Raw genomic sequence first — 26,644 nt, 5'->3', positions numbered from 1 at the left:
ACCTGGGGTGTATTCGCTAGGAACCAAACAGAAGCAAACAGAACGAAATGGTGAGGGACTTACCGGAATTTGTCCAATAGAAACTACAGTTTCCGTTGCAAAACGTTTTCCGTTCGGGGTAAATGTTTTCCGTTTTCTGTTTCCAACTTCTGAATACACCCCCTGGTCTGACATAACTATGTTGTGTTAGTGTGGCGTAATAGAGAGCAGAGGACCATGGAACCAGGCCAGCCCAACCTAGCTTGACTGTCATGTAAATATCTTCTATTTCTGCTTCCATGGAATCATAAGGCACTATTTTGTTCCCCTTGAATGATATTAGAGTAGAAGGTACCGGTACATTTTATTTATGAGTCATGTCTTTAATGTGCGTTTTAAAATGAGATGGACAACAGAATGGACTGTGGTCACCTTCACAATCAAGTCTAATGCAAGGGCAACATGTCCCTTTTATGTTGTAAAATGTTTTTTTTTTTCAACAAACAATTTTATTGCCCATGTCAAATTGTTGTTCTAGGTAGACTTTGTTTAAGGAATATGTCTGGCACATAAAAGGAATACAATTAGAATGATTAAGGACGGCATGTTCTGTAAAACAGCAGGTGACTGGAGTGAGGCTTGCTTGTCTAAGTGCTAGTGGATGGAGACATTTCAAGTATTTGGTCTGACTTGTACTGTCTGAGACAATGTTTAACATTTTGTTTAACATAGACTACAACCTGTTTTTTGTTTGTTTCTTTTTTATTCCTTGCTATGTTTTGTATTTTGTTATGAGGACAAAAATATTAAAATAAGATGGAAAAAAGCTGACCAAATACTTACTTTACTTACTTTATTCCTTTTCTCACATTTTGTGAAGGGAAAGTGATAGCGATGCCCTTTTGAAAGGTATGAATAAAACGGTTCAAAACGTGTGTATGTGTGTTCCACCACAGGTTCCCAACCAGGGGTACTTGGCCTATCAACGGTGGGTACTTGAGAGGACTCATGAGGCCATAGGCTTACTGTCAAAATACGCATGAGGGGGTACTTCACGCATGAGAGGGCACTCCGGGCAGAGCCAAATTCAGTTGGTGGTACAGTAAGCGAAAAAGTTTGCGAACCATTGGAGTAGAACACTATGTCTAGTAGAGTCACCGCAAGAGGGCGATACAATGTTGTGCGCACTTACCTGACCTCAGGTACGACTGATTCAACCAATGGATCCAACATTGTTTTCAGAATTTAAAAAAATATAATCCAAAATTAGCTATTAGCTTAATTTGTAGCTGAAAATCTACTACAAATACTCAGAGATGGGTAGTATTTCTGTTATTTGTATTTGAAATACATATTTTAATTACTTCTGAGTATTTTGTGTGTCGTATTACACTGGGCTGAAGTACAGAAGCTGTAATTTGTATTGTCAAACTATAAAATACTTTTCTATACTATTTCTTTATAGTGGTTCACAATTTTGTGGCCCTCTTTCACCCTACATTGGTATCAAAAATCTGATAGCACTATGATGTAATAAGAGCGTCTGCTAAATTAACTAAATGTATATGTAAAAATGAACAATTGCAAAGCATGCTGAGTATTACTCTAATGAGCTCCGCCCCAAAATAAGGCCAATGACAATTCCCAGTGTGCTTTGCAGTTGTTAATTTTGACATATACATTAACATTTTGGTAATTTAGCAGACGCTGTTATCCAGAGTGACAGAGCATTCAACTAATGTAGATAAATACAATTATAAACTGGGGGTTCGAGCCCTGAATGCTGATTGGCTGAATGCTGATTGACCAAACTAGAGGTCGGCCGATTATGATTTTTCAACGCCGATACCGATTATTGGGGGGCCGAAAAAGCCTCTGCCGATTAATCGGCCGTTTTTTAAAATTGTATTTATTTGTAATAATGACAATTACAACAATACTGAATGAACACTAATTTTAACTTAATATAATACATAAATACTATCAATTTAGCCTCAAATAAATATTGAAACATGTTCAATTTGGTTTAAATAATACAAAAACAAAGTGTTGGAGAAGAAAGTAAAAGTGCAATATGTGCCATGTAAAAAAGCTAACGTTTAAGTTCCTTGCTCAGAACATGAGAACTTATGTAAGCTGGTGGTTCCTTTTAACATGAGTCTTCAATATTCCCAAGTAAGAAGTTTTAGGTTGTAGTTATTATAGGAATTATAGGACTATTTCTCTCTATACGATTTGTATTTCATATACCTTTGACTATTGGATGTTCTTATAGGCACTTTAGTATTGCCAGTGTAACAGTATAGCTTCCGTCCCTCTCCTCGCTCCAACCTGGGCTCGAACCAGGAACACATCGACAACAGCCACCCTCGAAGCAGCGTTACCCATGTAGAGCAAGGGGAACAACCACTCCCAAGTCTCAGAGCGAGTGACGTTTGAAACGCTATTAGCGCGCACCCGCTAACTAGCTAGCCATTTCACATGGGTTACACCAGCCTAATCTCGGGGGTTGATAGGCTTGAAGTCATAAACAACGCAATGCTTGAAGAATTGCGAAGAGCTGCTGGCAAAACGCACGAAGGTGCTGTTTGAATGAATGCTTACGAGCCTGCTACTGCCTTCCATCGCTCAGTCAGACTGCTCTATCCAATATCAAATCATAGACTTAATTATAACATAACACACAGAAATACGAGCCTTTGGTCAATAATATGGTAGAATCTGGAAACTATCATTTCGAAAACAAAACGTTTATTATTTCAGTGAAATACGGAACCGTTCCGTATTTTAACTAATGGGTGGCATCCCTAAGTCTAAATATTCCTGATACATTGTACAACCTTCAATGTTATGTCATAATTATGTACAATTCTGGCAAATTAATTACGGCCTTTGTTAGGAATAAATGGATTTCACACAGTTCGCAATGAGCCAGGCGGCACAAACTGCTGTATATACCCTGACTGCTTGCACGGAACGCAAGAGAAGTGCCACAAATTCATGTTAGCAGGCAATATTAACTAAATATGCAGGTTTAAAAATATATACTTGTGTATTGATTTTAAAGAAAGGCATTGATGTTTATGGTTAGGTACATTGGTGCAACTACAGTGCTTTTTTCGCAAATGCGCTTGTTAAATCATCACCCGTTTGTCGAAGTAGGCTGTGATTCGATGAGAAATTAACAGGCACCGCATCGATTATATGCAATGCAGGACATGTTAGATAAACTAGTAATATCATCAACCATGTGTAGTTAACTAGTGATTATGTTAAGATTGATAGTTTTTTAAAAGATAAGTTTAATGCTAGCTAGCAACTTACCTTGGCTTCTTGCTGCCCTCGTGTAACAGGTAGTCAGCCTGCCATGCAGGCTCCTCGTGGAGTGCAATGTAAGGCAGGTGGTTAGAGTGTTGGACTAGTAACCGGAAGGTTGCAAAAACGAATCCCCCCTGAACAAGGCACTTAACCCCCGTTCCTAGGCCGTCATTGAAAATAAGAATGTGTTCTTAATCTGACTTGCCTAGGTAAATAAAGGTGTAAAAAAAAAAATATATATATATATATATATATATATATATATATATATATATAAATAATAAAAAAAAATACCGATTACCGATTGTTATGAAAACTTGAAATCGGCCCAAATTAATCGGCCATTCCGATTAATCGGTCGACCTCTAGACCAAACGCATGTTTTTCAACCGTTTGCTGCCCGCACCCGCCCGCCCGACTAGCATCACTACTCTGGACGGTTCTGACTTAGAATATGTGGACAACTACAAATGCCTAGGTGTCTGGCTAGACTGTAATCTCTCCTTTCAGACTCATATTAAACATCTCCAATCCAAAATTAAATCTAGAATCGGCTTCCTATTTCACAACAAAGCATTCTTCACTCACGCCGCCAAACATACCCCCCGTAAAACTGACTATCCTACCGATCCTCGACTTCGGCGATGTAATTTTAAAAATAGTTTCCAATACTCTACTCAGCAAACTGGATGCAGTCTATCACAGTGCCATCCGTTTTGTCACCAAAGCCCCTTATACCACCCACCACTGCGGCCTGTATGCTCTAGTCGGCTGGCCCTCGCTACATATTCGTCGCCAGACCCACTGGCTCCAGGTCATCTATAAGTCTATGCTAGGTAAAGCTCCGCCTTATCTCAGCTCACTGGTCACGATAACAACACCCACCCGTAGTACGCGCTCCAGCAAGTATATCTCACTGGTCATCCCCAAAGTCAACACCTCCTTTGGCTGCCTTTTCTTCCAGTTCTCTGCTGCCAATGACTGGAACGAATTGCAAAAATCGCTGAAGCTGGAGACATATTTCCCTCACTAACTTTAAACATCAGCTATCTGAGCAGCTAACCGATTGCTGCAGCTGTACATAGCCCATCTGTAAATAGCCCACCCAATCTACCTACCTCATCCCCATATTGTTTTTATTTACTTTTCTGCTCTTTTGCACACCAGTATTTCTACTTGCACATCATCATCTGCTATTTATCACTCCAGTGTTAATCTGCTAAATTGTAATTACCTCGCTACTATGGCCTATTTATTGCCTTACCTCCTCACGCCATTAGCACACACTGTATATAGACTTTTTTCCCCTATTGTGTTATTGACTGTACGCTTGTTTATTCTATGTGTAACTCTGTGTTGTTGTTGTTGTGTCACACTGCTTTGCTTTATCTTGGCCAGGTCGCAGTCGTAAATGAGAACTTGTTCTCAACTAGCTTACCTGGTTAAATAAAGGTGAAATAAAATAAAAATAAATATAGCCCTTAGCCGTGGTTTATTGGCCACATACCACAAACCCTCCAGGGTGCCTTAATACTATTATAAACTGGTTACCAATGTAATTAGAGCAGTAAAAATACATGTTTTGTCACATGCCCGTGGTATACGGTCTCATATGCCCGGCTGTCAGCCAATCAGCATTCAGGGCTCGAACCACCCAGTTTATAATTAAGGAGTAAGGCACGAGGGAGTGTGGTATTTGGCCAATATACTACGGCCAAGGGCTGTTCTTACGCACGACCCATCGAACCACCTAGTTTATAACATAGCGTCTACCACGGGTATGACAAAATATTTATTTTTACATTTGCAAAAGTATCTTATATTTTATTTTCATACATTGGTTTTTAGGATATTTTGCAGTTGTATTTTGTCATTGTAATTTATTCCCATCCCTGGAAATACTGTCAAACTTGCTCAAAAGTATCCCACTGTAGAGACTAGCTCAAACTGCAAGCCGAAGAATCTGGTTTCCACTAGTTACCACACAGCCACAAATAGCTATATAATAGAAATTCATGAAAACAAAAATGTGATTTTTGGTCTTAATGTAAGGTTAGGGTTAGGCATAAATTTAGCAGTGTGATGAAAGGTCAGTGTTAGGTTTAAAATCACATGTTAATAAGAAGGGAAATTGTAGAAAGAGGCGTGGTTTAGGGCTGTGGTAACTAGTGACGACGGAAGAATATGTGCCCTCCCCGAGCTAGCTACTTCCGCATTGTTGTCACTCCCCCTCCACAGCTACTGTTGACCCAGCTGCATACACGCTTGAAACCACCAACTCATCTGCCATCCCGTGGCTACTTGTCTTTTAAATCCAGTTTGTTTGCAAGCCAAGTTAGCGCTGTTCTCGTCCTTGCTGCTGTAGGAGTTCTGGCGAGTCCGCAGCCACTGCTGGCCATGGAGCGAGGAAGCGGGTTTTCGTTCATGAAGTATGGGACGGCAGCGTCTCTTGCGATGGTTCTGCTGGCGTACTGGTTACGACCTCCCGGGGAGTCAAGGCTGGATGACCGGCTGGACACGGTGCTGTCCTCCCTGCTGCGGGCTGAAAGCAAAGTGGGGATTAACAACGCCAGACCCAGGGTGGCGATAGGTGAGCATCCTGTATAACCAGCTAGCTAAGCCTAACATCAGTTAGCTAGCTCAATTTAGCCACATATATTAGTATTATCTCTGGTTTAGGTAACCTTGCTTTGATGCGCAGGAGAGGTGGTGCATTTTGGATGGGGTTCTGGATTGGTATGAAAACTATCTGGTAAAGCAAGCACCACCAGCTTTTTATGAAACCATTTTCAAATATTGTGGTTTTATGTAGCTTTAGCTAGCTAGTGAGCCAAATGCCATAATAATTAGGGAAGTAGCCTAGCTGGAATGTTTTGTTGTCGTTGACATTGTCAGTCAGACCCATTTGTTTCTTACTGTTCTTTGTTACACACTTTGTTGCCAATCAGGTACTGTACAGTATATGTATTGGGGAAATGTAGTTAGGTGTTGTTGGTTTAGGCCTAACTAGTTTTCCATTAACCAGTGATGAACAGCTATCTGTATAGACCCTCTTTGTGGACTCTGGGGCAACAAGCATGTGTTCTCAGCATTTAGGTATAAAAACTCCTTTACACAAACGAGAGAACCCTGAGGTATTTGGAGACTACTAAAGGCATCCAGCTTTGTAACTGTCACGAGTGTTACCAGTTTTTCTGCATTCTGGCCCCTAAAGCCACTGTTGACTTGTCCCAGTATCTACCAACATACTGACCCACCCAGCTATCTCTGCAGACACATGGCCAGACGGATTAAAGGTTGTGGAGATCTGGACAAGAGTCTGGTATGTGCCCCTGGGTCCAAGGAGTAACGTAGAGATTAGAGACAAGATCACATTTTATGGGTCGTAAACACATATTTAACAGATGTTATTGCAGGTGTAGCAAAGTGCTTGTGTTCCTAGCTCCAGCAGTGCAGTAATATCTATATCACAACAATGCACACATCTAAAAGTAAAATAATGGAATTAAGAAATATAGAAATATTAGGATGCGCAATGTTGGAATCCGGAGTATAAATGTTTGTGTGTGTGATGGGATTTATGGACAGTATGTGGATTGAATATGTAGTATATCTTCATAATACGTAGGATAGAGTATTATATGTACTGCAATAGTTAAATATGATGGCATTGACAGGAATACATTATTATACATATGAAATTACTACAATAGTATGTATGCATTATTAAAGTGATCAGTGTTCCATGTCTATGTACATAGGGCAGCAGCCTTTAAGGTGCAGAGTTGAGTAACAGGGTGGTAGCCGGCTAGTGACAGTGACTAAGTTCAGGGACTGGGTGGAGGCCGGCTAGTGATGGCTATTTAACAGTCTGATAGCCTTTGAGATAGACGCTGTTTTTCAGTGTCTCGGTCCCAGCTTTGATGCACCTGTACTGACCTCGCCTTCTGGATGATAGCGGGGTGAACAGGCCGTGGCTCGGGTGTTTGATGCCCTTGATGATCTTTTTGTCCTTCCTGTGACATCGGGTGCAGTAGGTGTCCTGGAGGGCAGGTAGTTTGACCCCGGTGATGCGTTGGGCAGACCTCACTACCCTCTGGAGAACCCTGCTGTTGTGGACGGTGCAGTTGCCGTACTAGGCGGTGATACAGCCCAACAGGAATGGGAGACATCATGGCATAGGCCAGACATAACCTCATATACTCAGTATTGCACATCCCCATTTCTCTGAACCTTGAATATAATGCTGTTGCACAACTGTATAATTCAATATCTGTGGGGGGGGGTGCTGACATAGTGAGCTTACTGCAGGGATTGGGGACTGTTGTGCAGGGGGCAACGAATTATGTTGCCTCCCAAATACTGTCTCCTTCCTCTCTCTGGGGTTGTGATTGTCTACAGTGTTAAATACTGTTAGCTTCTCTGTTAGCTTCTCTCCCTCCAGGTTTGGGGGTTGTGTTGTGATTGTCTACAGTATTAAATACTGTTAGCTTCTCTCCCTCCAGGTTTAGGGGGTTGTGTAGACATCCTCGTGGACGGGGTGAGGTTGCTGAATAAGATCGGCCTGCCACCTACAGACCAGCCTCTCCATCATGACTACATAGAGAACGCTGATCAGCTGGCACAGAGCTTCGCTTACTTCTTTGTCCCGGGAGCCGCTGCAGAGTGAGTCGCCAAGCACTGTGTGGTGTTAAATAACTGAAGGACCATGTTAGAAGGCAACGGCGCTTAGGAACACGCGCGTGTGTGAAACTAAGAGACCAGGGGAGATATTTCTAGTTGAGGAGCAACATGGTGTTAGCAGGGTACACACTCAGAGTCAAGGGCCTGATATGCTACCACACCTTGTAGACTAAGGCATTAATCATAATTATTAGTCTAACTCCGTTCCTCTCACACGTTCTCATATCAACAATCTTTGGCTTGAACTCCAGTTATCATCCATTTCTATTTAAAGGGGCAGTCTGCAGTTGCTACATTAATGATATATACAGTGCCTTCAGAAAGTTATACATTTAGATAGTGTGTCACTGACCTACACACAATACCCCATAATGTCAAAGTGGAGTGATGTACTTAGACATTTTTACAAATGAATTAAAAGTGAAACGCTGAAATGTCTTGAGTCTGAGTATTCAACCTCTTTATGGCAGGCCTAAATACATTCAGCAGTAATATGTGCTTAATAAGTTGCATGGACTCACTCCGTGTGCAATAATAGTGTTTAACATGATTTTTTAATGACTACCTCATCTCTGCCCCACACATACAATTATCTGTAAGGTCCCTCAGTTGAGCAGTGAATTTCAAACAGATTCAACCACAAAGACCAGGGAGGTTTTCCAATGCCTCGCAAAGAAGGGCACCTATTTGTATTTTATTTGTACCTTTATTTAACTAGGCAAGTCAGTTAAGAACAAATTATTATTTTCAATGACGGCCTAGGAACAGTGCAGGGGCAGAACGACAGATTTTGACCTTGTCGGTTTGGGGATTCAAACTTGCAACCTTTCGGTTACTAGTCCAACACTCTAACCACTAGGCTACCCTGCCGCCCAGGGCACCTATTTTTATTTTATTTTACCTTTATTTAACTAGGCAAGTCAGTTCAGAACAAATTCTTATTGGGTAAAAATAAAAAAAGAAGACATTGAGTATCCATTTGAGCATGGTGAAGTTATTAATTACACTTTAGATGGTTTATCATTACAGACAGTCATTAGAAAGATACAGGCGTTCTTCCTAACTCACTAGCCGGAGAGGAAGGAAACCACTCAGGGATTTCACCATGAGGCCAATGGTGACTTTAAAACAGTTACAGAGTTTAATGGCTGTGATAGGAGAAAACTGAGGATGGTTTAAGGTTTAACAACAATGAGCAGTTTAAAAAATATAAATGCCACAATTTCAAAGGTTTCACTGAGTTACAGTTCATAAAAGGAAATCAGTCAATTGAAATACATTCATTAGGTTCTAATCTATGGATTTCACATGACTGGACATACAGATATGCATCTGTTGGTCAAAGATACCTTTAAAAAAATAAAATAGGGGTGTGGATCAGAAAACCTGTCAGTATCTTGTGTGACCACCATTTGCCTCATGTAGCACAACACATCTCCTTTGCATAGAGGTGATCAGGCTGTTTATTGTGGCCTGTGGAATGTTGTCCCACTCCTCTTCAATGGCTGTGTGAAGTTGCTGGATATTGGAGGGAACTGGAACACGCTGTTGATCCAGAGCATCCCAAACATGCTCAATGGGTGACATGTCTGAGTATGCAGGCTATGGAAGAACTGGGACATTTTCAGCTTCCAGGAATTGTGTACAGGCCTTTGTGACATGGGGTCGTGCATTACCATGCTGAAACAGAAGGTGATGGCGGCGGATGAATGGCACGACAATGGGCTCTCAGGATCTCATCACGGTATCTCTGTGCATTCAAAATTCTATCAATAAAATGCAATTGTGTTGGTTGTCTGTAGCTTATGCGTGCGCATACCACCACCACCATGTCAACGTTGTGAACAGAGCCCCATCAGCAAACCGCTCGCACACACAACGGCTTACACGCTGTCTGCCATCTGCCCGGTATAGTTGAAACCGGGATTCATCCGTGAAAAGCATATTTCTCCAGCGTACCAGTGGCCATTGAAGGTGAGCCAGTGGCCATTGTGCAAACCCGCAGTTTCATCAGCTGTCCGTGTGGCTAGTCTCAGACGTTCCCGCAGGTGAAGAACCGTGATGTTGAGGCCCTGGGCTGGCGTGGTTACACGTACTGCCAAATTCTCTAAAATGACATGGAGGTGGCTTATGGAAGAGAACTTAACATTAAATTCCCTGGCAACAGCTTTGGTGGATATTCCTGCAGCCAGCATGCCAATTGCATGCTCCCTCAACTTGAGGCATTGTGTTGTGACAATTGCACATTTTAGAGTGGCCTTTTATTGTCCTTAGCACAAGGTGCACCTGTGTAATGATCATGCTGTTTAATCAGCTTCTTGATATGCCACATCTGTCAGGTGGATGGATTATCTTGGCAAAGAAGAAATGCTCACTAACCGGGATGTAAGCACATTTGTACACACAATTTGAGAGAAATATGCTATTTATGCATATGAAACATTTCTGGGATCTTTTATTTCAGCTCATGAAACATGGGACCAACACTTTACATGTTTTTTGTTGTTCAGTGTAGTTACTCCACAATACTAACCTAATTGACAGTGAAAAGAAGGAAGCCTGTACAGGATAGAGAAACATGCATCCTGTTTGCAACAAGGCACTAAATGAATAGTGAAAAAAATGTGGCAACGCAATACATTTTTTGGTCATGAATACAAGTGTTTGGGGGTAAATCCAATACAACACATTACTGAGTACCCCTCTCCATATTTATAACCATAGTGGTGGCTGCATCATGTTATGGGTATGCTGGTAATCATTAAGGACTGGGGAGCTTTTCAAGATAAAAAATCAACAGAATGCAGCTAAGCACAGGCAAGATCCTAGAGGAAAACCTGGTTCAGTCTGTTTTCCACCAGACACTGGGAGATGAATTCACCTTTCAGCAGGACAATAACCTAAAAGCCAAATTTACACTGGAGTTACTTACCAAGAATACGGTGAATGTTCCTATATGGCCGAGTTACAGTTTTGACTTAAATCTACTTGAAAATGTATGCCAAGGCTTGAAAATGGCTGTCAAGCATTGGCCAACAACCAATTTGACAGAGCTAGGTTCAACGGTCACACCTCATCAGAAACCAAAATATAATCCCGTTTTACTTCAGTGTTTGTAAACATTGTAAATGTAAACCAACACTGTTTAGCCTCAAAATATGGTTAAAACAATAATTTTGATATCATGGATGGTCAGTCCTTGCATCCGTAGATCAGTCTAAGAATATGAGTGGTTATACCTACCTTTCTCCAGCTCCATCCCTCAGATTTTTACCAAAACAGAGGCAGGGTGTCCAGTTTTATTGTTCCAACTGTGGATTGGCCCAACAAGTAGCTAGCTGCCAAACATGGCTCTGGTTTTCTCTCAATGCTAGCTCCCTTTTCAGTTGTGTTGCAGTGTAGCGTAGCTATGTGCTCAGTGTGTGGAACTAAGTTGTAATGAAAACAGTCTGAGTTCCTTTCTCACCATGGAGCTGTCTGTATGTGTATACTGATGCACTGTGGCTTGATGATACCAGGGTTGGGGGTCACTTTGAATTAGTCAGTCAATTTCAGGAAGTAAACTGAAATCCAATTCAATCATTAAAAAAACTAAACAATTCTCAATAAACTGAAAATGAGAAGCTATTTAAAACGTTTTTTAAATTTCATTTCAAATCTTTTCCTGAATTGGGTGACTTCAACTCAAATGACCCCAACCATGGTTGATACTAATATGTAGAGAAGAGAAAGGCACAGTTTCATGCAACACACAGGTGCTGCCTGGGCTCTAATAACCGTAATCAAACTCTAATCTACCTGATGCTGTGACTCATCCTGTAGGTTAATCTGATTACATTGAGGCCAAGTATGCATCACACACGCACAAACACACACACTTCTAGAAAGTTTCTGGGTATGGTTTTGTAATGCTTTTTAAGCAGTGATGTTTCTACCTTCTAACCTTCCCTTTTTCTGGTACCTCCCTCCCCCACCTCTTCTCCTCTCAGGCGGTTTGTGATGAACAACACCCTGTTCAGTCAGCTGGTCGAGACATCTCGTGAGTTGCCCGGCAACCGCTGGTCCATAGGTGGCAACGCCCCAGTGATGGCTGGTCGAATGGCAGCCGAGGGCTGCGACGTGTTGCTAGGGGGGAGCTTTAGCCCTGACTTCGCTGATGTACTGTCCCAGCATATCACAGGTGTGTGTGTGTGTACACACACAGTCATCACAGTTACATACCTAACATGTCCCTCCTTGATTCCATCCCCCACCTCTCACCCCTCTCTCTGTTTGTCCAGTTGCAGGTAATGTGGTGGACGAGCCTGATATCCATCTGATCCTGGAGTACCCATCTGGAGCCACCTGGGGCCAGTACACCGCCCGCAGGGCCAACAGGTGTGTGTCTGCCCAACAGGTGTGTGTGTGTGCGTATTTATGTGTGGACCTACTAGTGATGCATCTTATACTGGTACCACTGTAATATCGCGGTACCAAAACGTCATGATACCAACATTTTAGAATACATACAAAAAAAGATTGCAGTTTTGAAAGCGCAGTAACTACAGTTGACTGGTATTTTGGACATAGTAATTGCAGAATAACTGTACTGTAATGCAGTTCAACTGCAGTTATACTGCACTGTAACTGCTGTTACACTGCAAAATTACTGCACTAAAAAACCTGCTTCTCTCAGCATCCCCAACCAGCCCTCACTCACCTGCTTCTCTCTCTGTCTGCTCTTCATGCATGTCTATTCCTCAGTCAGTTTAAAAAATCTATAACTTACCCATGATGGCGAGCGGGGATGCAGACCGAGACCCTGATGAGTCTTCTGTTGTTAGATTTGTACATTTTGTTAAATTGGAGCAGAGAGCAATGTTGATACATTGTATCATTTCATGGCCTGTTATAACTGAGAGCACAGACCAGTCTGAGTAGACTACAAGTTCACTGTCATGCAGCCTCTGAGTGTCAGAGAGGGAAAGGCATGCTTTACAGCAAAGAAAATGACTTGTCTCTTGCCTAAACGGTTAAAAGAATGACTCATATTAACGGAGGGGATGTTTTTTTCATTATATCAGGATTCGCACGCATTTTATATAATTTCACAAACCATGTCGCAGGCTGTTTAAAACTCATCCTGGGTCGCTAATTATTGGTTGATAACAAACAACATTGTTCAGTCATGATACCTAGTTAGCTAACAACCTGGTAACTTGACAGTAGTTTTAGGCACATTTGATTTATACAGGAAGAAAGGAAAAGGGTCTGCTACTCATAAGATGTGCTTCAAAAGGTAGGATTCATATAGGCATAATGTAAATCTAAACTATATCAAAAATCAATTTCTTTCTGCTGCTCCTTCAATTCTGTTTGGTGCCCAACATTTTAAAAGTAGGGAGCAGTGTGTGTGTTTGTCTTTGTGGGAGAGAGAGATTGGTGTGTTTTTATGAGAGTGAGGGAGACAGTGGGTGTCTGTGTTAACTGAAGAGTAAAGAAGGTTTCATGCAGTGTTTTCTCCTTACTGACAATGATATGCAGATCATCATGCAGTGTTTTCTACTTACTGACAATGATATGCAGATCATCATGCAGTGTTTTCTACTTACTGACAATGATATGCAGATCATCATGCAGTGTTTTCTCCTTACTGACAATGATATGCAGATCATCATGCAGTGTTTTCTACTTACTGACAATGATATGCAGATCATCATGCAGTGTTTTCTCCTTACTGACAATGATATGCAGATCATCATGCAGTGTTTTCTCCTTACTGACAATGATATGCAGATCATCATGCAGTGTTTTCTACTTACTGACAATGATATGCAGATCATCATGCAGTGTTTTCTACTTACTGACAATGATATGCAGATCATCATGCAGTGTTTTCTCCTTACTGACAATGATATGCAGATCATCATGCAGTGTTTTCTCCTTACTGACAATGATATGCAGATCATCATGCAGTGTTTTCTACTTACTGACAATGATATGCAGATCATCATGCAGTGTTTTCTACTTACTGACAATGATATGCAGATCATCATGCAGTGTTTTCTCCTTACTGACAATGATATGCAGATCATCATGCAGTGTTTTCTACTTACTGACAATGATATGCAGATCATCATGCAGTGTTTTCTCCTTACTGACAATGATATGCAGATCATCATGCAGTGTTTTCTACTTACTGACAATGATATGCAGATCATCATGCAGTGTTTTCTACTTACTGACAATGATATGCAGATCATCATGCAGTGTTTTCTACTTACTGACAATGATATGCAGATCATCATGCAGTGTTTTCTACTTACTGACAATGATATGCAGATCATCATGCAGTGTTTTCTACTTACTGACAATGATATGCAGATCATCATGCAGTGTTTTCTCCTTACTGACAATGATATGCAGATCATCATGCAGTGTTTTCTACTTACTGACAATGATATGCAGATCATCATGCAGTGTTTTCTACTTACTGACAATGATATGCAGATCATCATGCAGTGTTTTCTCCTTACTGACAATGATATGCAGATCATCATGCAGTGTTTTCTCCTTACTGACAATGATATGCAGATCATCATGCAGTGTTTTCTACTTACTGACAATGATATGCAGATCATCATGCAGTGTTTTCTACTTACTGACAATGATATGCAGATCATCATGCAGTGTTTTCTCCTTACTGACAATGATATGCAGATCATCATGCAGTGTTTTCTACTTACTGACAATGATATGCAGATCATCATGCAGTGTTTTCTCCTTACTGACAATGATATGCAGATCATCATGCAGTGTTTTCTCCTTACCGACAATGATATGCAGATCATCATGCAGTGTTTTCTACTTACTGACAATGATATGCAGATCATCATGCAGTGTTTTCTACTTACTGACAATGATATGCAGATCATCATGCAGTGTTTTCTACTTACTGACAATGATATGCAGATCATCATGCAGTGTTTTCTACTTACTGACAATGATATGCAGATCATCATGCAGTGTTTTCTCCTTACTGACAATGATATGCAGATCATCATGCAGTGTTTTCTACTTACTGACAATGATATGCAGATCATCATGCAGTGTTTTCTACTTACTGACAATGATATGCAGATCATCATGCAGTGTTTTCTACTTACTGACAATGATATGCAGATCATCATGCAGTGTTTTCTACTTACTGACAATGATATGCAGATCATCATGCAGTGTTTTCTACTTACTGACAATGATATGCAGATCATCATGCAGTGTTTTCTCCTTACTGACAATGATATGCAGATCATCATGCAGTGTTTTCTCCTTACTGACAATGATATGCAGATCATCATGCAGTGTTTTCTCCTTACTGACAATGATATGCAGATCATCATGCATGTATGTCACAGGAGGGGAGGACGGGCTCGTGGTAATAGCTGTTGCAGAATCAGTGGAATGGTATCAAACGCACGGTTTCTATGTGTTTGATGCCGTTCCATTCGCGTTGTTCCTTGTTCCAGCTATTACTATGAGCCGTCCTTCCTTCAGCAGCCTCCACTGATGTATTTTCCTCCAGCCAAATTGCAGGTAGGCCTTTGCAAATATGAGCAAATCAGCCATTCTATGCAGAATTCTACTGAACAGTGTGAAGTTGAATTCAATGTGTTGTATTGAGTAGAAGTGTGAATTTCAATGACAGGTTTTTGGAGAATGTTTAGAAAACAAGAACAAGCGTTTGGGAGACGCGGTGAACAGGATGTTTAATTTTGTTCCCCGTGGTATCGCGATACTACTCGCCCACAGGTTGAAGTGTTTGTTGATAGCCTATGCGTATTGGCTACAGCCTGTCATGTTCAGACCGATGCCGACATGAGGCGCCTAAAAATGTAGCCGAATTTGAATAGGCTAAACGACAGTCATGTTGACAAATATAATTTAGGATCATTATTAGTACACTACATGACCAAATGTATGTGACACCTGCTCGTCGCACATCTCATGCTGAAATCATGGGCATTAATATGGAGTTCGTCCTCCCCCTTTGCTGCAATAAAAACCTCCACTCTTCTAGGATGATGGAACATTGCTGTAGGCACTTGCCTCCATTCAGCCTCGAGCATTAGTGAAGTCAGGCACTGTTGGGTGATTAGGCCTGGCTTGCAGTCGGCGTTCCAATTAATCCCAAAGGTGTTCGATTGGGTTGAGGTCAGGGCTCTGTGCAAGCCAGTCAAGTTCTTCCACACCGTTCTCGACAAACCATTTCTGTATGGACCTCACTTTGTGCACGGGGGCATTGTCATGCTGAAACAGGCAAGTGCCTTCCCCAAACTGTTGCCACAGAGTTGGAAGCACATAATCGTCTAGAATGTCATTGTATGCGTTAAGATTTCCCTTCACTGGAACTAAGGGGCCTAGCCCGAACCATGAAAAACAGCCCCAGACCATTATTCCTCCTCCACCAAACTTTACAGTTGGCACTATGCATTGGGGCAGGTAGTGTTCTCCTGGCATCCGCCAAACCCAGATTAGTCCGTCGGACTGCCAGATGGTGAAGCGTGATTCATCACTCCAGAGAACGCGCTTCCACTGCTCTAAAGTCCAGTGGTGGCGAGCTTTACACCACTCCAGCCAACACTTGTCATTGCGCATGGTGATCTTAGGCTTGTGTGCGGCTGCTCGGCCATGGAAACCCATTTCATGAAGCTCCTGACAGAACAGTCCTTGTGCTGAAGTTGCTTCCAGGGGCAGTTTGGAACTCGGTAGTGAGTGTTGCAACCCGAGGACAGACGATTTTTACGTGCTTCAGCACTCTGCGGTCCCATTCTGTGAGCTTGTGAGGCCTACCACTTCGCGGCTGATCTGTTGTTGCTCTTAGACGTTTCCACTTCACAATAACACACTTACAGTTGACCGGAGCAGCTCTAGCATGGCAGAAATGTGACGAACTGACTTCTTGGAAAGGTGGCATCCTATGACTGTGCCACGTTGAAAGTCACTGAGCTCTTCAGTAAGGCTATTCTACTGCCAATGTTTGACTATGGAGTTAGTATTTTTTTTACACCTCTCAGTAGTAGGTGTGGCTGGAATAGCCGAATCCACTCATTTCAAGGGGTATCCACATACTTTTGTATGTACAGTGCATTCGAAAGGTATTCAGACCCCTTGACTTTTTCCACATTTTTGTTTTACTTTAGTCTTATTCTAAAATGGATGAAATTGTTTTTTTTTCCCTCATCAAGTATTCAGACCCTTTACTTAGTACTTTGTTGAAGGATCTTTGGCAGCGATTATAGCCTAGTCTTCTTGGGTATGACACTATAAGCTTGGCACACCTGTATTTGGGGAGTTCCTCCCATTTATTTTCTGCAGATCTCCTCCAGCTCTGTCAGGTTGGATGGGGAGCGTCGCTGCACAGCTATTTTCAGGTCTCTCCAGAGATGTTCGATCAGGGCTCTGGCTGGGCCACTCAAGGACATTCAGAGACTTGTCCTGAAGCCACTCCTGTGCTTAGGGTTGTTGTTCTGTTGGAAGGTGAACCTCAACCCCATTCTGAGGTCCTGAGCGCTCTGGAGCAAGTTTTCATCAAGGATCTCTCTACTTTGCTCCGGTCATCTTTGCCTCAATCCTGACTAGTCTCCCAGTCCCTGCCACTGAAAAACATCCCCACAGCATGATGCTGCAACCACCATGTTTCACAGTTGGGATGGTGCCAGGTTTCCTCCAGACGTGACGCTTGGCACGAGAGAGTTCAATCTTGGTTTCATCAAACCAGAGAATCTTGTTTCTCATGGTCTAAGAGTCCTTTCGGTGCCTTTTGGCAAACTCCAAGCGGGCTGTCATGTGCCTTTTACTGAGGAGTGGCTTCCGTCTGGCCACTCTACCATAAAGGCCTGATTTGGTGGAGTTCTGCAGAGATGGTTGTCCATCTGGAAGGTTCTCCCATCAAAACAGAGGAACTCCGGAGCTCTGTCGGAGTGAACATCGGGTTCTTGGTCACCTCCCTGACCAAGGCCCTTCTCCCCTGATTGCTCAGTTTGGCCAGGTGGCCAGCTCTAGGAAGAGTCTTGGTGGTTCCAAACTTTTTCCATTTAAGACTGATAGAGGCCACTATGTTCTTGGGGACCTTCAATGATGCAGACATTTTTTGGTACCCTTCCCCAGATCTGTGCCTCGACATAATCTTGTCTTGGAGCTCTACAGACAATTCCTTTGACCTCATGGCTTGGTTTTTGCTTTGACATGCACTGTCAAATGTGGGACCTTTTATATAGACAGGTTTGTGCCTTTCTAAATCATGTCCAATCAATTGAATTTACCACAGGTGAACTCTAATCAAGTTAGAGGAACACCTTAAGGATGACCAATGGGAACAGGATGCACCTGAGCCCAATTTCGAGTATCATAGCAAAGGGTCTGAATACTTATGTAAATAAGGTATTTGTTTCATTTTTTTATTAAAAAAACGATGTATTATTTTTCTAAACCAGTTTTCACTTTGTCATTTATGAGATATTGTGTGTAGATTAGTGAGGATTTGTATTTATTTAATCCATTTTAGAATAAGGCTGTAACGTAACAAAATGTGGAAAAAGTGAAGGGTTCTGAATACTTGCCAAAGGCTCTGTATAGTGTATCTAAAGGCTTGATTCTGTCTATACTTGAGGCAGTGTTCGTTCTGATAGGAGAGAAAGGGCTGTTACGCACTGCAATGTCACCCACCTTGCAATCTGAGCGGAGGCAGTCAACATTTTGAAACTATTGAACCATAAACTTAAAACATGGACGCTTTTTGTCATTTTATGAGGCATGTCTTACCTTGTTCCAACCATAGGATTGTCGAGGGGATTGTTTTATAAACTCGTTCTCTCATTCTCAACATTCTTTCATTGTCCAGCAGCCAAAGACACAGTCCTAGTCATATTAACAACCCATGCTTGTTGTTGCATCTTTAGATCTTCCCTCTTTCTACATTTCTGAAGGAAATTTTAATCTGTCATATGAAACCACTTGCATTGGCAGTACACTTTTGAGAATGGTATTTTCCGGCTAAATGCGTTTTTGAACATTTGTGCTTACTGCCGTGTCGCATTGCTGCGTTTATAATGTGAAGAAATAGCTTATCAACATTAAGCTAAATGTTCTGATCTGTTGCATCAGCCTCATTAGCTTTTTTTGATGTACAGTGGTTTAATAAATGTTTTAAATATTTATTTATTGCACAGAACGACAAGATGACCAATAGAATACGTCAACTTTTGTACTATGGGGGATAGTAGATTGACATAGACTTTTGCTGTTTGTTACACATCATGTTGGCTGACGAAAAGTAAATGTGGACAGTTCTTCTGACATCTACAATATGCGCCTTGGAATTTGATAAGAAGGAAGCGTGCCGTTGCTGTGTCTGTCTTCATTTGTAGCCTGCTTTGTAGCCTACCGTCTCACATGCAATGCATGTGAGAAGGACCCGATCACATGACGGACATTGGCTAATAAGAATTTAGATATCTGAGAGCGCCATGTGAGTGAGAGGTGCTTCGAAACTTAGCGATTGGAAGGCGGGAGAAGGGAATTCATTATTATATTCAGCCCAAGGGCACAATGGCCACTTTGGCCGCAAGGCATATTTTTTTTAGGGGGAATTATGGCCACACAAGGGTGTCGATGACGGGAAATCCGAGGCCTGAAGTACCTGTAATATAGTCCATTATGACCATTGCCGTGTGTGTGTGTCCAGGTACATAGTCCACAGTGATGACCATAACCCATACCTAGCGTCACTGGAGGACTTTGAGGATAAGCTGCAGGACTTCCATCCTGACCTGCTGGTGATGGGCGGGCTCCAAATGATGGACAGCTTCCCCTTCCGACAAGGTGAGGGGATACTTCACCACCTTGTCCGCTACTGAGCTCGGTCTCCAATAGGGAGGCCTGGGCCCGTATCCACAAGCCTTTGAGTAGGAGTGTTGTTCTAGAATCAGCTTTATCTTTTAGATCAAAATGAATAAGATTACATGGACAGGCGGGGACCTGATCCTGAATCAGCACTACTCTGAGACGCTTTGTGGATACTGGCTCGGAGGTATTTTCAGAGCAGTGCTGGTTCCCATTGAGTAACAGACTGTTGGTATTTTAGTGGTTTGTGTTTCTGTGAGGCAGATTGAGGGGAGAGCAGGCGATTGAGGGGAGGGTTGTTTTCCAGTGATGTGCAGACTGTTGGTATTAAAGGGGGATTAACATGCCTGCCTCTATACAGTAGCTCTGTAGCCTCACACACAGGCCACTGGCCCCCAGTCGGCGTGGGAAAGCTCTGTAGCCTCACACACAGGCCACTGGCCCCCAGTCGGCGTGGGAAAGCTCTGTAGCCTCACACACAGGCCACTGGCCCCCAGTCGGCGTGGGAAAGCTCTGTAGCCTCACACACAGGCCACTGGCCCCCAGTCGGCGTGGGAAAGCTCTGTAGCCTCACACACAGGCCACTGGCCCCCAGTCGGCGTGGGAAAGCTCTGTAGCCTCACACACAGGCCACTGGCCCCCAGTCGGCGTGGGAAAGCACATACCGGGAGTGTTTGTGTGTTGGGGTGTATCCAATGTTGTGTCAACACGGCTTTGTGATGTCAGACTGGTTTAACTACTTTTGATAATTTATCTTTCGCTCTCTCTTCAGGTGAGAGGGAAAACCTGCTCTCTCGGCTTGGCAATCTCCTCTCCTCCTCCTCCCCTCGGACAGGCGTCCATTTTGAGATGGCCAGCTTCGTGGATGAGGGTCTAATGGGGGACCTGCTGCATCTGGTCCTACCCCACGCCGACTCCCTGGGGATGAACGAGCAGGAGCTGCCCAACCTGCTCAGCCTTCTGAGGGGCTCTAACGTCACCGTACTCTCTGACCCTAACCCCCGCGTTGCTACCGTCCTCGACCAGATGAGGGAGCTCTACCGCCTGGTCAACCAGCGCTACCGCGATGCTAATGAGGATAGCGGCGTGGACGCTAATGCAGCTAGCGCTAAAGGCCGGCCGCTGTCCAGGCTCCACGTGCACACGTTGGCGTTCCAGGCCATGATCGTGACGCGTGGCTCCCAGTGGAAGAACACCATGTCGGCCGTGGCCAAGGCCTCGCTTACAGCCAACCGCCACGTGTGCGGCTCGCCGGACATCGACCCCAGCAAGGCGCGGCTCATCATGGACGAGTCATTCTCTGTGAGCCGGCAGGAGGGCAGCCAGCGGATCCCTCTAGAGGAGACCAGGCCTGTCAGCTGCTGGGATGAGGATGACTATGAGATCTGTGTGGCGCCCAACCTAGTGTGCACAGATGTTTACCAGACTGCAGGGGGAGGGGACAACATCTCTGCCGCAGGACTGGTGCTGCAGATCTGAGCCGACTTTAGCGACCAACGGCTAACTCTAGCAAAGAGATCCCCTAACATGTGAAGTCTTTTATCATTCTGGTTTTAGGTGTGTTGTTTGTGTTGCCGGTGCAATGCAAATGCTGTGTGCAGTGTGTCTGGCAGGGCTGAGCCTACTCCTCTTCTGTGCTTTTGGCTGTCCTCTGCCTACTCTCCCCCCCTTTCCTCCTGTGCTCCTCTTTCTCCTGTTCTCTCTGAGCAGTATGACCTGACACATCCACACACACTCATACACTCTCTCATTCCATCAGGTGGAGCTCATCTCATAATCTCACTCATATCATATGGGACCTATTTCCTCAACCAGGGCCACGTTCCGTAGCCAAATATTGCAGATAGAAATACCACGAATAGAGCTGACGTGATTCCTTACTCTACATGTCAGAGGCATATTTGTTCTACATAGAAATATGCTATCTGAATATCCAAAACGTTGCGTCATACTGAACGTGCCCCCCATGTGTGTGTGTTTTCCTTTGACGTGTGTGTTTGTCAGGTGTGTTAAGGTCCAGACACTGTTCACATACACGTCACATATTCACTCCCTGTAGAGCATTACATATATACATATCTGGTGTCCATAGCTATTCCATTCTGTCCCAGGATATCCACGCACAAAACAAACATTCCAACAGTTTCACCATTTCAGCCAAAACATTCTATAGTTTTTTTCTCAGGGGAAAGCTTTCCTTTGATATGACTGTTTTCATGTTAACCTAATTTAGAGCTGGTGGCATACGGGCCTTATCTCATGTGTCTAGCGCCTGTACACATAATGCACTGTGATGTTGTCATCTTCAGTCTGAATCCTATGTAATGATTGATGACAACCACAGGGGAGTGTTTCTCTGTTATGTCTGTAATGTGAAAGAGAGACTTGTTTTTACCCCTGACATGAGCGTGTATTCTTCTCATAACCTCCTCACTCTCCGTATACTGCCTGCATCCTATCATATCATTGAGTCATACACACATTAGGCTCTTAAGTTGTGTGTTTGAATGATTCTTGCATGGGCCACATACAAGGCGCTTTGGATAAAAGCATCTGCAAATTAAGTATGCTATATCAGACAAACAAGTTTGTGTCATTTAGATGTTTTCTCTGCAGAACAGCTCATATGATCTCTTTACCTGGGCCCATATTCATAAAGATTCTTGGAGAAGGAGTAATAATCTAGGATCAGTTATCTTTTAGCTCATAGGCAATTGATTAAGTTTACATGGACCGGGGTTAACCTGATCCTAGATCAGCACTTCTACTATGAAACTCCTTATGAATACAGGCCCTGTTCTAAAGGGGGACTGGGTGCATCCTACCAGTCTAAAGTGGCTTTCTCTCCTTGTTTCCTTTATTTAATTGGCACTGATCAGAAAGAACTACACCTATCCCCAATCAGATGAGTTGCAGAGGGAAGGGAGGAAGGAAGCTGCTGTGTACTACTGAGATGCAGCATGAAGCCTGTAGGCTTGGCAGGGTTTCTCCACTGTCCTCTTAAGGCGGATGCATTTATTTCCAGACAGAACACCATGCCACTCCAAGCTGAGTCCACCCCTCTGCATGTGTTCCTGCTTCTCTGCAACTGCTTGTACACACCCATGTTGTGTGTGCGTATGTATTTGCATGAGTGTGCATGCTTGCAGAATATATTTGCTCCAGTGAATGAATGTGTGTGTTGCTCTGGCCAGCTGACGTAATTGTTGTCTCAGGGATTATCTGACCTGTGCTGTTAAGGAGGTGTGGAATATCTGGGTCCTTCTTTCTGGAGGCTCTGGGATAGAGACTTCCAGGTGGATCGCAGTACATGGAAGGAAGGATGGCTCATGGCCAGGTGAATTGGTTTGTTCTGAGTGACTTGGGCGAAATAAAGAAACGTACATTCCATCTTGTGGTGTCTATCCTGTCTGTTATTTACACAGTTATTTTCAGCTCATCCAAGCCATGTCTGAATCTGTCAAACCCACAATGAGGACACACTCAAAGGGTAGACCCTTTTCATTGGTGTGTTCAAAGATACTGAGTCGTTATTGAATGAGATTTTGTAGATTTGTGAAATTTATGCTATTTGGCGACATCTGCTGTTCCGATTGTTGGGAATTTATTCAAGCTGCCGTCAATCAAAATTAACATAGGTCACTACTTTTCAAATGTTTAGTTGTTTACATGGTTACACAAATACTCCCGAGTCGATGTTCACGTAATAATAAGGAATCCCCCTCGACCGCACCTGCAAATTGGGGATAAAATATTTTCAATTGACCCCCATTGTAAAAGAGACAACTTTTTTGTTATACTGAAATAACAAAACATACCGAAAGCTGCTTTGTTGTTCAAATGTAATGTTACACTGAACAAAAAATATAAACGCAACTTGCAACAATTTCAAAGATTTCACTGAGCTACAGTTCATATAAGGAAATCAGTCAATTGAAATAAATGAATTAGGCCCTAATCTATGGATTTCACATGACTGGGATTACAGATATGCATCTGTTGGACACAGACGCCTTCTAAAAAAGGTAGGGGTGTGGATCAGAAAACCAGTCCGTATCTGGTGTGAGCACCATTTGCCTCATGCAGCCCGCCACATCTTCACAGAGAGTTGATCAGGCTGTTGATCCACTCCTCTCCCATAGGGCGGCCCACAATTGGCCCAGTGTCGTCCGGGTTATGGGTTGGCCGGCGTAGGCCGTCATTGTAAATAAGAATTTGTTCTTAGCTGACTTGCCTAGATAAATAAACAATTCAATGGCTGTGTGAATTTGCTGGATAGCCCTGCTGGAAAATCCAGCTTAGAACCGTAGCGGTGCGTGGTACAATCACTGGCATAACTCCCCCTCCCCTCATGCCGTGCGACCGTGAGATATAGGCCTAAAGGCCAGGACAATAAGAAGACACAGCGACAGAATGAATTCAACTATACATTTGTTTTATTTTATTTAAGTAGGCAAGTTAGTTCAGAACAAAATCTTATTTTACAATGGCGGCTTACCCCCCCGGCCAAACCCTCCCGTAACCTAGATGACGCTGGGCCAATTGTGCGCCGCCGTATGGGACTCCAGATCACGGCCAGTTGTGATACAGCCCGGGATCGAACCAGGGTCTGTAGTGATGCCTCTAGCACTGAGATGCAGTGCCTTAGACTGCTGTGCCACTTGGATAGCAACCTCTGTCCAGTGAAGTCCACAAAGCATATTGCATGTACAGCAACAGAAAATTACATGACCTACAGCATGGTCAAGCAAGTTAATGTTTACGACATTTTCGGACTACTAAACAACTATTGATTTAGAACCATAGAGAGTTACCGCAAGTCACAAAGAAAACAGGAGCTTCCTCCACTATTCCAGCACCATTTCAACTTCAACATTTCATCCTCATCAAAATCACCTCGGCTTAGTCTAATACAGTAACAACTAAAATATACCAAAAACAATTTAGTCCAATCAACATCAGCTAAATATGATGTGGGTGTCCATGTTTCTGATTTATGTGTGTGTGTGTGTGCGTTCGCGCAAGTAGAAAAACATGTTGACTCATGAAACAGTCTATCACTCTGTCATACAGTACACACTTTTATTATTTGTTGTCCTAGGCTACCTGGTTAAAATTATTGCTGGCTAGCCTAACTTCCAATCATGGGCAATGTTAGCTAGTTAACATTAGCCTCCTACATCTAATTTCCATCCTCTCGAGCCAGGGGCACAACAATGTATGAATTAATTGTTGGATCAGAATCGCCGTTATAATCATTGGCCAGTATGGATCCCTATCTCCATCCATCGTTCATTTAGGAAAGGGCCAATTTTAGTTAGCTGGCTAGCTAGCCATCGGAGGACAACAACACAACAAGATGCAACAATTTAAGTTTTTCTGTCAATGATGTATGCGCTCAATGGGATTTGATCGGAACGACGCCAAATCCAAGCTGGCTTCCCTTGACAATTTTTTGGGGTGTGCCAGGACCATTCACATTTGAGCTTGCTTAGTTTAGCTCAACAATGATTGGCACATTTTTTATACTTTTTTTTAATCAAGGGAGGCCAGATGCTCGCTGGCTTCCCTTGCCTTCAACGCTACAGCCGGCAACAATGTCATACTGGTTTGGACCAGACAGCACCAGATAGATGGCCTACACGTAGAGACAGAGGGGCGCTGTTTCACTCGCTCAGATCCTATGAGATACATCAAATCAAATTGTATTTGTCACATGCGCCGAATACAACAGGTGTAGGCCTTAAAGTGAAATGCTTACTTACAAGCCCTTAACCAACAATGCAGTTCAAGAAAGAGTTAAGAAAATATTTACTAAATAAACTAAAGTAAAAAATTAAATCAAAAGTAACACAACAAAATATCAATAACCAGGCTATATACAGGTTAATGTATACATTAAGTCTCTTGCGAATTAAAGGAAAAGTATCTATTCTAGGTATTCTATTGTTTACAAAAATTATTACAACGTCTGATTGTTGTGGCTACTAATCTTAGATGTCAAATTAGCCACTTGATGCTTGAATGAATGTTGACTGCATTGTACACACTTGGCAAACAGTCTTGGAGAGGAGGGCAGGGTTACCTGGTGTATACTACAGGTGAGTCTTGGAGAGGAGGGCAGGGTTACCTGGTGTATACTACAGGTGAGTCTTGGAGAGGTGGGGTAGGATTACCTGGTATATACTACAGGTGAGTCTTGGAGAGGGGGGTAGGATTACCTGGAATATACTACAGGTGAGTCTTGGAGAGGAGGGTAGGATTACCTGGAATATACTACAAGTGAGTCTTGGAGAGGAGGGCAGGGTTACTTGGTATATACTACAAGTGAGTCTTGGAGAGGAGGGCAGGGTTACTTGGTATATACTACAAGTGAGTCTTGGAGAGGAGGGCAGGGTTACCTGGTATATACTACAGGTGAGTCTTGGAGAGGAGGGCAGGGTTACCTGGTATATACTACAGGTGAGTCTTGGAGAGGAGGGCAGGGTTACCTGGTATATACTACAGGTGAGTCTTGGAGAGGAGGGCAGGGTTACCTGGTATATAATACAGGTGTGTCTTGGAGAGGAGTGTAGGATTACCTGGTATATACTACAGGTGAGTCTTGGAGAGGTGGGGTAGGATTACCTGGTGTATACTACAGGTGAGTCTTGGAGAGGAGGGCAGGGTTACCTGGTATATACTACAGGTGAGTCTTGGAGAGGAGGGTAGGATTACCTGGTATATACTACAGGTGAGTCTTGGAGAGGAGGGTAGGATTACCTGGTATATACTACAGGTGAGT

General features: G+C 43.0%; 1 protein-coding gene across 1 annotated transcript; it reads left to right on the top strand.

Moving 5' to 3' along the window:
- The first annotated feature begins 5,508 nt into the window (after positions 1-5,508).
- Positions 5,509-23,250, top strand: LOC106568712 (ADP-dependent glucokinase). Its single transcript, XM_014139329.2, has 6 exons — positions 5,509-5,887; positions 7,803-7,962; positions 11,970-12,160; positions 12,261-12,357; positions 19,703-19,839; positions 20,633-23,250. Exons 1-6 carry the CDS (start codon positions 5,695-5,697, stop codon positions 21,337-21,339), a joined length of 1,485 nt encoding a protein of 494 aa, XP_013994804.1. The 5' UTR covers positions 5,509-5,694; the 3' UTR covers positions 21,340-23,250.
- Positions 23,251-26,644: the final 3,394 nt, after the last annotated feature.

This window comes from Salmo salar, chromosome ssa01, assembly GCF_905237065.1.
Source record: "Salmo salar chromosome ssa01, Ssal_v3.1, whole genome shotgun sequence".
Taxonomy (NCBI): Eukaryota; Metazoa; Chordata; class Actinopteri; order Salmoniformes; family Salmonidae; genus Salmo; species Salmo salar.
The sequence above is the reverse complement of the archived record's forward strand: the minus strand, read 5'-3'. Positions and strand labels throughout refer to the sequence as shown.